The sequence below is a fragment of the Chenopodium quinoa genome, unplaced genomic scaffold (assembly GCF_001683475.1).
Source record: "Chenopodium quinoa cultivar QQ74 unplaced genomic scaffold, ASM168347v1, whole genome shotgun sequence".
NCBI classification, from domain to species: domain Eukaryota; kingdom Viridiplantae; phylum Streptophyta; class Magnoliopsida; order Caryophyllales; family Amaranthaceae; genus Chenopodium; species Chenopodium quinoa.
Window position 1 is genome coordinate 1,680,783 of NW_018743792.1, and position 10,815 is coordinate 1,691,597.

Here is a 10,815-nt window from a genome sequence, read left to right on the forward strand (position 1 = left end):
AGTAGCAGTCTTTGTTAAACTCGTACTTTGGGACGTCCGGTTTAAATTCTTTCTTATTCTTCTAGGATAGCTGATGAGAGTCATTAACCGCCCAGATCTCTTTTCTCTTCTTACTCTCTTCAGGTTTCTTAGCCGGCTGAGCTTGTCGACTCTCTTTTTTGTCAGACTTCTTGGAGTCCGACTGCTTGCTGATGGAGCAGAGCTCGGTCGCCTGTATATAGGCTTCCGCCTCCATCAGCGCTTCCTAGAGGGTGGCAACCCTCTTTCTGACGAGGTCAAACTTAAAAGTCAACCCGTCCTTCAGACCCTTGAAGAATTCTGTATAAGCCACATTGTCAGACAGCCCTTGAATCTGGATTCTCACCAGATTGAACCGCCTGACGTATGACCGAAACCCTTCTCTATCCCCCTGCTGCACTGCACCCAAGTCAAGACTTGTTTTCTTGGCAGGGACATTCATATAGAAGTTAGAAGCAAACAAGAACGCAAGCGTCTTAAAGCTATTGATGCAGCCGGCTGGCAAGTTGCCGAACCATTTTTGGGCGATGCCCTTCAATGTAGCCGGAAAGCATCGGCACTAGGTGGCATCATCCAACCCCTGCAAGTACATGAGGTTAGTGTAGGCCATGAGGTGGTCTTCAGGGTTGGTGGTACCATTATAAGTACCAACCAAAACATTTTTAACCTTGGTCGGTTGTGCCGCCTCGGTTATTTCCTTAGAGAACGCCGAAGGTTGTTCCCCAAGTTTTAGCAGACGGAGTTGCCAGTTCTAAGGTTGGACGTTATATGTCGCCTGACCCCCAAAGAGGGCCGGTTACTTGTAAGGTTGTCCATACGACATGTATAGCTGCTGAGGCACATACAGGGCCAAATGGATCATCTGAGGGCCAGTGTGGATGGACGGGCCGCCCGACTGACTCTCTCGTACAGATTGAAAATACCTTATTGAGGTATTCTGGAAGCTGTCTGGGTAACTCGACGTTGAAGATGACTCAAACAGTTGCTGGTTTCTCTTCGGCTCGATTAGGAACCGAGCATCAAAGTATGTCTTTTTTGAGCCATCCGGCTAAACATGTCGGATGACCTTGTTCTTCCCTGTCTCATGAAATCGGATCTTGGAAAAATCAATCAAGGGACGCTTCCCCTCCTTTGATTTAGGATGTGTTGTGGGCTCTCGATCCCTGACTGGCTTGTTCTTCTTAGAAAGAGAAGGCTTCTTGGCCGACTAACACTTGCTTTGACTAGCCGTCCTCTTTGTGATCAAATCCTTGATCTCTCCCTTGAAACTCGCCATGAGTTTCATTAGCTCATCTCGGATAACAGGGGCAGTCTCCCCTGCCGCCTGGGGTTGACCAGATGGCTGGCCGGACGACCTGCCTGGACCCGATTGATCATTGCCCCGTTCCCTTATATCTTTGGGCCGGATGCGTCTAGTTCTGAGTGACCCATCTGCAGCCACATACGTTTTGACTTCAAAGTCATCAGTATCATGGTTCGAATGGACCCCAGCTTCAGTCGTAGGTCGTTTCTCTTTAGGAGGCGATACAGACGGTTGTGAAGCCATCTTAGAGGTACTCTCCCTACAGACGGCGCCAAATGTTTCAAGGTTTTCTATGCCCCTCGGGAGAGTTACGTCACTAAGTGTGGATTCCGGGCGCCTGTACCTACAAAACAACAGAGACTCCAGGTGGTGGGAGCTCCGTCTCCGACAATCAAGTTAAAACTAGTCGAAGAATGTAAAAGGGTGCGGAAAGTAAAGTAAGATCTTCTTGGATTCCGAGATCGGGTGTTTTTCTCTAATGTGAGAGAATTGATTGTGTTATCAAAATTGAATGGGTTCTTTTTTTTCCAAAGTGAGGTAAATCTCCCTATTTATAGGGTCATTGGTAAATGTGCCCCTATCTAGGTCATTTTGACCTAGATTTTAGGAGCTGCGCCGTTTTGCGGCTTTTCTCGGGAATTGGGCCCTAAAAGCCGTCTTTTTCCCCACTGGTTGAAAGTGCCACGTGTCAGCTAAGGATTGGTTCAGTTTTGAACCTCTCCTAAGGTGACACGTGTCACCCTCTGATTGGGCCACGTGGCCTGGGTATTTTTACCCAAAACAACTGGCATCCAAAGTTCCTTCGGTTCAGCCTTCGGTCGTTGATTATCTCCCTAGCATCTCTCTACCGACTCAGCTGACCTGACTCTCGCCGGGCTACAGAAGACTGGTATGGTCGTGACCTACGAGTCTCTTGGGGATGAGGCTGAGAGGATGCTTGATGGGGTTGGGCCAGAGAAGCTAAGGGTTAGGCTGTGGAGCGTCCCTAACTTACCTTGCCCCCCGCCCTGGTTCACATGTGCCCATAGGCTCTCCTCAAGGTTTTTATTGATTTGGGCTGTCAGCTGCTCCAAATCCCGATGAGTGACTACATGAGGGCTAGTCACCTCTCCCACGGACTTGCTTCGAGCTTGGTGTACAACCTCCTCAACTACATGATTATGCCAAGTTGAAAGAATTGGAGCTTTTCTAGTAACATCTTGATATCGAGGACGCTTAGTGTTCACCATAGCTTTTTGTTTGTTATCCCCACAGACGGCGCCACCTGTTTCTGGAAACCAAATGCTCCTAGGAGTGTTAGGGTAAGGTATCAAGATGTCCTGGAATCCAAGTCTAATTGTCCAAAGGTCAGAGAGCTTCGCCTTGCAAAGGTATATCCGAGGGCTCCGTCTTGATGTCTGAGGGCTCGGCCTGCAAAGCAGAGAAGGTTAGCTGCCCCGAGGGTGTGACCTGAGAAAACCCCTCGATACTTTAGTCAGCGAATGTACTTTCTAGAGAGAGAAAGTAAAGGGGGAGTTTACTTAGAGAGAGAAAGTAGAGAGAGAAGAAGAGAGAATTAGAAAAAGTTGTCATCATTAATGATTGGAGAGTTATTTATAGTTGTACTTTCAGGTGGCAAACCTGTACTTAGTTGGACAGATTAGGGGTAAATCCATATTTTGTAATGATTAATGGTGGGCTGGATCATGAAGGGGTATTTTCGTCATTTCATGCCATTGGGCTTAGAACTTGGACTATGTCCAAACACTTACTATAACTTAACTTTGTCTATTAGCCTCTTAATGACCCACTATGAAATTGATGTTAATGATCTAGATACTTCACGAATCACAACTCACAAGCGATAAATACCAACGGTAAAATGCACTCATAACTTTCAAATTGCAACATGAAAGTGAGCCCCTTCTTGTCCACCTACTCAAGTACACGATTCCACACATCATTTTTCCCATTTATATAGGACAAATTGTACGCAAAAGTGCCAAACCCACAACATTCTTGATTCTCACTCCACTAATTCAATCCTTGTTTACATTTAACTTCAACGATCAACTCTTTCCTACAATCATGAACAACACTACCACCATGACCGTTCCCGGAAACCCCTACCTCCACGCTTCCCCCGCTCCACCGCCATCATCATCTTCCGACACCTTCAACAATCTTGGACGTAAACTCGAAACCGCCACCAAAAAAGCCGAAACCTTCGCTGGTAACCTCTACAACCACCTCAGAACCGGACCCGGGTTAGTCGATGTTGCCATGACACGGATCGAGCAGGCAGGTCGTGTCATCGCCGATGGCGGTTGCGACAATGTTTTCCGCCGAGAGTTTGGGAGTGTCAATGGTGAGAAGCTTAAGAAGACTTATGCTTGTTATCTGTCCACCACTAGCGGGCCGGTGATGGGTACGCTTTATGTATCGAATAAGCGAATTGGGTTTCGGAGTGATTCGCAGGTTTGGAGTGGACCGGTTGGCGGGCCAGGCCAGTGGGTTTACTACAAGGTGATGGTGATGTTGGATCAGGTGTTGGCTATGAACCCATCGTCGAACCCGAATAAGCCGGCTGAGAAGTATATTGAGATCTTGACTAAGGATGGACATGAATTTTGGTTTATGGGGTTCATTTCATATGATCAGGCTCTTAAGAATTTGTACAAGTCTCTTCAACATTGTACTTGATTGTAATTTTTCGATCTGTTGTACTGTAATCGATTTAGTTGATATATGAAATTTGTCAACTTTGTATGCAGAAAATAACTATCCTCTGCTAGTAATTTGTCAAATGCTCTTGGTTATACAAGTATACAACCGTGTGAGATTCTGGTTGATTCGAATGAAAAAGTTTTTATCTGTGAACACAATGAATAGATCTTAAAGAGACCGATCAAGGCAACCAGCATAACAACTTACAGATAATTTCTTCGTGCTCTGTTCAAATTTTCGGACAGATGAGATTTCTGATTGTGAAACCAGTGAAGATTTAAGAGCAGTTAAGACGAAGTTGACCCTTGAAATAAAATGGAAAAACATATGCAAAACAAACAAGGTCATCTAAAATAAAAAAAAACGTATGCAAAACAAACAAGGTCATCTGTACATGAGCTTTATACCGAAAACAAGACCCAAAAGGACAGCGGACTAGCTGACACTAACAATAAGATGGCTGCAAAAAGATTGATACATTTTACCGGAAATGAGAAGAATGAATGTTAGCCATATATCTACTCATGTCCTTTACATTTCATTTGGTGTACAACACAACTATTTCACAGCAAAACAGGAACCAGCACAAACCTTCTACAACATGTAACTTTCTCCAGAAATCAGCCCAGAATCATGTAGAAACCAGACTCTATCCCATAATTTAAATCATTAAGAATGAATCATGAATTTGGCTTTTCTTCTGAAAATCTAGGAAGCTGAACAAGTGAATTGACGCGAGTTACCCCTTCCAAACCAGACCAATTCTGATCTTCATTTAAAACAGATCCCACAGTAGGTACTACTTCAACAGGTAATCTACGGAAAGAATCATTCTCTTCTGATGATCTAACGGTCATGTTTCTCTGGAAAGATGGTTCAGAATTCTGACCATCATCAGATTCCATTGCTGCACCAGAATGGTTGCTTTGGATTGTCACAGAGGAGAAGCCTTGTTCATCGTAATCTGATTCTGTATCCATTTTACCATCCAAAAATAAACAAACAACAGCACAGTCATCCATCTTTGAGGTGGGATATTTGAGCTTCCATTCACGGGCAGCTGCTTCAACCAGTACACGTGCTGCTGATGCTCTGGAGGGAGCTGTGGATACTATTTCTACCACTTCCTCATTACTCAATACATCCCAAACCTGGGAAAAAAAAAATTAATAATAAAAATAAAAAATAAAGAGAGAGAGAGAGAATAAACTATATAAGTAAACCTATTTGTCTTCGTCCCAAAATGTAGAGAGTGACTCATGACTTGAGAAGCAATATTTCAAGAGACCTAAACATGTCATGGCATGCTGCAAGCAAGTTACCCGTATGTATTTTTCCCAATAAGATCAGATACACATCACTCACTTATCTTTTCTTCTTCCAGACAAATAGATACAATGAAACAACAGAATGTATATCTGGCAATCAAAAAAGAGCTGAATACATCTCAAAAACTACAAACTCTCTTCTTAAATGAAGTTCCCATTACCTCAAGCAAGAATAAAAGATAGGATTACTCGTGGAAGAAATCACAGGTATTATACAATTTCACTGTACGTAGGCAACTGTGCCAGTGTTTGGTTAGAAGATAGGAAACTGTCCTCATTCAAGTTGGAAGGATGCAATTACCGAGTGGGTACAGTTAATGGAAGGGCTGAGCAAACTGTAAAAATCAACTTTTATATGAGTTTTACTTCGATGAAAAACCAAAGCTTATTTTATCCAATTATACCAAAGGTGATCATGCCAAATATTTGCACACTAAAGGCCCAAGCCCCCCTTTCCTGTTTACACCCCGAAATTGTTGTGGAAGATCCTTAAGCAGAACACTTCTAGCAAATTTGTGCTCATGCAAAAAAAAAAGAATTACGATTTAAACCATGTACCACTAGATGACTTTCCCACAAGAGTAACAATTAATAACAATTGAAACAATGGGATCAGCTTCAACAATTGAAATGGAAATAACAATGTAAAAAAGTTATTTTGAGCTACCATATAGGTGAAGATAAGGGAGAAAACAGCCATCTGAAATTACAAACCCAATGGCCAATACTCAACCTTAGAAGAAAAGAAAAAGAGCCATAGCACTTAATCAACACTTCTCTAGGACTCCAAGCTCACAAAAATATAATTGTGCTCATGTTTGAAAAAGAGTTGGGTCTTGAACAATGTACCGCCATGTGGCTTACTAACAAGGACTACAACCAATCAGTTCTTTGACTTGCTATATACAAAGGAACCAGCATCAAGTATAGAAATACCCACAAACAAGGTAGTTTAAGTGATACACTGATTTCGTTCAAGTAAAAATAAAATAAATAAATAAAAATAGAGAGAGAGAGAGAGAGAGAGAGAGAGAGAGAGAGAGAGAGAGAACAGCCATTCTAAAAGCACCGGTCTTTGTGGGGCTTCCAACACCCAAAGGCTAATACTCAACCTCAAAATCCGCATAGTACAAATTCAGCACTACTCTCAAACTACAAGCTTACACAATCAGCAAAAATACTATGTGTTATTCTGGTCTCCGAAGGATAAATTAGACCACCACTTCCATCCACATATTCATTGCATCACAGAAGAGCCAAAAAGCAACCATACAGCACATCACCTGTCCCCTCTTCTTAATGTTTTGGATTTTGGGTAATCATGAGAACTTGACACAATTTGGCTTTGATTCAATCATATCAAATTCTTTTGGAAGATTGGGCTTATCTCCATGACAAAACAATCACTTTCTAAGAAACTAAATAATCATCAATCCCATCTTCGTTCCAATCATATCCAAGTTGTTCAGTCTTATATTAGTTACAAGTTATGAGAGAATTGCACAAAAGCAGATTGGAAAACTAATCTCAACTAAGATATTTAGCCTATTTTTAGTAGTTTCATCTACTAACTCCGTTAATTTTTAATTGCAACAAAGGAATTTTTTACATCTCACAGATAATACCCTTTTATTGCAACTAAAAATTAACGGAGGTAGTAGTATTACATATTGTGATTACATTTTAAGGGGAGCAAACAAGATCAAACTTTCCTAGTTTATTACTTTATTGTAGACAGAATGAATTGAAATAAGTTATCCCTTAAAATACTCTTCCAAGGCTTGGAATGGCTCTCCAAAATGATTTCAAGATAACTCCAAGGAAAACTTTAGGCCAAGCAAGGAAGGATAAGCTTAGAAAAATATGATTTGTGATGATCTTTACAAAATAGAAGGCATATTCATGACTTTCAACAAACCTAAGATTGTAATGGACGTAGTGAGAATCCTGCTTTCTAAAAAGAGATCCCACCCTGCAACTGCTTGATCAAAACCAAAAACCATATTCCACAAATTTTCATCAACTCATTTCAGAGTTGCAAATTAGATCCTTGGTCTGAATTCCCTAACTCACTGTCAAAGCAGTAAGATTATAAACTTAATTTCATTGAGCTAGCAATGAAATATACTATATATATGAGATAAACACGGATGAACTTGAGAACCTGCAAAACTATATTTCCATAATAACAAATTCGACCAGTCTAGTGCATTTAAATTCACCCAAATATTTGTTTGAACAGACAAGATGCCATATTGCCAATCCCATCCAGTCGAAGAAAGCAGACTAGTATCTTTAAAATAAATGTACTATATCCATAAACAAGTCTCAACATCTTTGCTATTGATGGTAACAGAAAGTCGACAATAGTTAGTCAAATCAGTGCCATTGAAGTGATTTAACAGGTATTATATTAGTCATATTGTGAATGCCAGGAAACAACAAATGGACAGAAGCACACTTACCCCATCAGAGGCCATTACGATGAACTGATCTTTATCTGTCAAAGTTACGTGAAAAAATTCTGGTACAGAGATAACCCCGTATTCCTTTAGACAGAAGTCACCAAATGCTCGTGCCATTGCTAACCCAGGAGCATCATCAAATGGCAACCAAACTCTAGGAACTTCAGGTTCATCTTGCAATGCAAACACCCTACCCTTGCACCGTTTTATCCTTTCGGCTTCCCCTACAACGAAGCTTTCACAGCTAATTAGATTTGCTCCAGGGGGACAAAACCAGAATTTTACAATAATACACACTTACTCGGTAAATCTGGCTTCAGATCAACAGTTAATTGGACTGCTATCAAAGCATCATTACTGTCCTTAGACCCCATGATTGCTCGTGAATCGCCAATATTTCCCATGAACAGATTCGAACCCTGCAACCTCAAAAAGAATTAAATTTGGGAGAAGAATCCCAAAGTATCAATAAAATAAAAGATTATAGACAATGACACACTTGTTTCACAATAGTAACAGCTGTGCTACCACTGCAAAAGCAATCCACATTAGGATGTGACCTCAACTCTTTATCCATAGCCTTGTATGATTTAAGAAAAACATCCCTCCACACTGAGCTAATACTATCTTCAATTGAACCATCTTTCTCAGCTTCTACACCCTCAGATTTAATGTCACCATTACAACAAGCTCCACTTGGCCCAACTTCCTTCATCTGGCAAGCGTTTATAAATGACAACAGCTTTAATGGCAAAGCATCCCTCACTCTGCGAGCAACAAGATGGCCATGAGGCCCATGCCCATCAAATACACCACAAAATGTCACATCATCTGCCATGAAATCCTGCAGCACAAATGATTCAAATGTTAGCTACAATATAAAGCTCCATGTGCATAACAAGAGAAAAAAAAAAAAAAGTTGAAAGAATACTCACTTCCCACACTATCATGGCATCCTGGTTTATCCCCTTGCGACCCTGCTGGGTGAATATACATGAACTACGACTCTTCCCATTCATAAAAATCCGATTAGGTATCGATGACAGATGTTGCAGTGTGGCAACATGGTCAGAGAAAGTTCTCTTATTCCTCTTCCGACCACACAATCCCATCCCTAAGCAAGACGATGATGATGACACTGCTTCTCCATTGCTCCCACTACTAGTTGAAACACAGCCACCCATTTGCTCAAAACCAGAAAACCCAACACATTGGATCAAGTTCAACCAAGGAAGATTTCTCCTTTAATTTCCTCCTACAACGGATCTAAACACAAATAAGTATATTAACATGAAAACTCAAGTTCAAGATTACTCCAACATAGAGAGTACCCACATTTTACCAAACCCTTGAATACGGATATAACAACACACCACGCGTCAAACAGTGTACACTAATAGAAAAACTACGACTTCTCAGTTCTCACTATTCAATCTCAAGTCAAATTTGTTGATCCATTGGACGATACGTTTACTGGTGACCATACCAACCAAACAAACATCAATCACAATGCCAGCATTAAACAAAAAACCCCAATAATTTATTCGATATATACCAATAACGACACATACAATCAACAAATATAAACAAATCTCCCCTACTAATTAAACAACAGTATCAGTATTATATTACTCAACCATGTGACCAAGCATTTAGAATATAAACCAGAGTGTCCTCGTCATCTTGTCCTTCATGCAATTCGCTAATTCGATACGAATAAAATTTTCCCTAATTGTTTTTACCAACAAGTAGCAGTCAAAATTCCTAATGTTGAGCAAACCCAAAACCCCAAATTTTGGAAAATTAAAAAAAAAAAGTTACAATTATATACTACTCCGTACTAATGCCAGCAAAGATTCAACGGATAATTCCATAAATAATTGGACAAGTTAAAAAATGGTTCAAATTACAATAAATCTAGGGCAATCAACTAACTTGCTAATGTTCTTCATCTCCTACTCCAAAAAATTATAATTAATTATTCATAGCAAAGAAATTAAGCAAATAAGAAATCTTACCAGTTAACTATTGCAGGATATTCAGAACCCTAAGAAGGGTAGATTCAAAATTGGAAACTGAAGATAAGAAAATATTGAAAAGTTAGAGAGAGAAAAGAGGCGCAAAAAATGAAAAAATGATAAATAAAAAAAAGTAAGAAAAAGACGAATAAAGTTGGGATTTATTGTCAAACAAAAACCACTATCTGATAAAACTGAGAAAAAATTAAATAATTAAATACAAAAAAAAGGAGAAAAGACACATGAGATCCACCATTTGAAAAACAAACACCCAGAAAAGTTGAGAAAATGGAAAAAGGAGTCAAAAATGTGAATATTCAGAGAAATTCAACAGTTTAAGTAATAAATAAATAAACAAAAAGAGAAAAGACCTAGAAGAATAAATGGAGGAGATAAGAGAGGAAGAAGAAGAAGAAGAAGAAGAAGAAGAAGAAGAAGGAGGAGGTTGGGTGGTAATAAAGAGAGAGAGGTGGAGGAAGGTGGTGAGCATTGATTGTGAAAGCAAAGCAGATAGAAAAAGTGAAGAGAGAGTGATGAATGAAAGAAAAGGGGTAGTTACTGTTAGGCTGGACGAGAGGGGGAATTCATGATGTACTGATGGATGGGCCGATGGGTGCGATACATAATAGACAGATATCCAACCTTTTTTTAAATTTAATTTTGGTGTAGTACTTAGTTGATTCGGTCTCTAGGGGTGTTAAATGCTGACTCGATCATTCTGATTAGATCGCAATCTTATTTCGAGAATGATCTAATATGAAATACAATGTTATAGTGATTTAAGCGTGTGAGTTATACTTAAAGTAGACTCGACCCGAATAGATTCGACAAAACTTGGTCTAGTGACTCGAATCAATACCTTTATTCGTCAGTTTTTGTTTGCACCATTCAAATTCTAAGTTGTGTTATTTCTTTATTTTGGTATAGTGACACACTAGCTTTGGTGTTGAGATTTAAGAAAATATTCCCCCTCAATT

The 10,815-nt window shown here is 40.0% G+C and overlaps 2 protein-coding genes across 7 annotated transcripts; one reads left to right on the plus strand and one right to left on the minus strand.

The window, feature by feature from the left end:
- The first annotated feature begins 3,388 nt into the window (after nucleotides 1-3,388).
- Nucleotides 3,389-4,003, plus strand: LOC110685262 (GEM-like protein 1). Its single transcript, XM_021861760.1, has one exon. The coding sequence runs from the start codon at nucleotides 3,389-3,391 to the stop codon at nucleotides 4,001-4,003; it is 615 nt and encodes a 204-aa protein (XP_021717452.1).
- Nucleotides 4,004-4,355: 352 nt separating this feature from the next.
- LOC110685189 (probable protein phosphatase 2C 52) lies at nucleotides 4,356-10,463 on the minus strand. 6 transcript variants are annotated; one of them, XM_021861665.1, is made up of 7 exons: nucleotides 10,398-10,463; nucleotides 9,839-9,895; nucleotides 8,756-9,086; nucleotides 8,320-8,664; nucleotides 8,122-8,239; nucleotides 7,821-8,044; nucleotides 4,356-5,178 (listed from the first exon to the last, which is right to left on the minus strand). In XM_021861665.1, exons 3-7 carry the CDS (start codon nucleotides 9,002-9,004, stop codon nucleotides 4,708-4,710), a joined length of 1,407 nt encoding a protein of 468 aa, XP_021717357.1. In that variant the 5' UTR covers nucleotides 9,005-9,086; nucleotides 9,839-9,895; nucleotides 10,398-10,463; the 3' UTR covers nucleotides 4,356-4,707. The 6 variants fall into 6 exon arrangements, with proteins under 6 accessions (XP_021717357.1, XP_021717359.1, XP_021717355.1 ...); XM_021861667.1 differs by lacking the exon at nucleotides 10,398-10,463 and adding an exon at nucleotides 10,210-10,391 and having other exon boundaries at nucleotides 8,756-9,075; XM_021861663.1 differs by lacking the exon at nucleotides 10,398-10,463 and adding an exon at nucleotides 10,210-10,391.
- Nucleotides 10,464-10,815: the final 352 nt, after the last annotated feature.

What these genes read in the sequence shown, in the direction of transcription:
- LOC110685189 (XM_021861665.1), bottom strand. Translation starts at nt 9,004, where the DNA reads ATGGGTGGCTGTGTTTCAACTAGTAGTGGGAGCAATGGAGAAGCAGTG. An exon ending in ATGCCATGATAGTGTGGGAA is followed by an intron (nt 8,665 to 8,755) that starts GTGAGTATTCTT and finishes TTTGTGCTGCAG; the next exon opens with GATTTCATGGCAGATGATGT. An exon ending in CTGTTACTATTGTGAAACAA is followed by an intron (nt 8,240 to 8,319) that starts GTGTGTCATTGT and finishes TTGAGGTTGCAG; the next exon opens with GGTTCGAATCTGTTCATGGG.
- LOC110685262 (XM_021861760.1), top strand. Translation starts at nt 3,389, where the DNA reads ATGAACAACACTACCACCATGACCGTTCCCGGAAACCCCTACCTCCAC.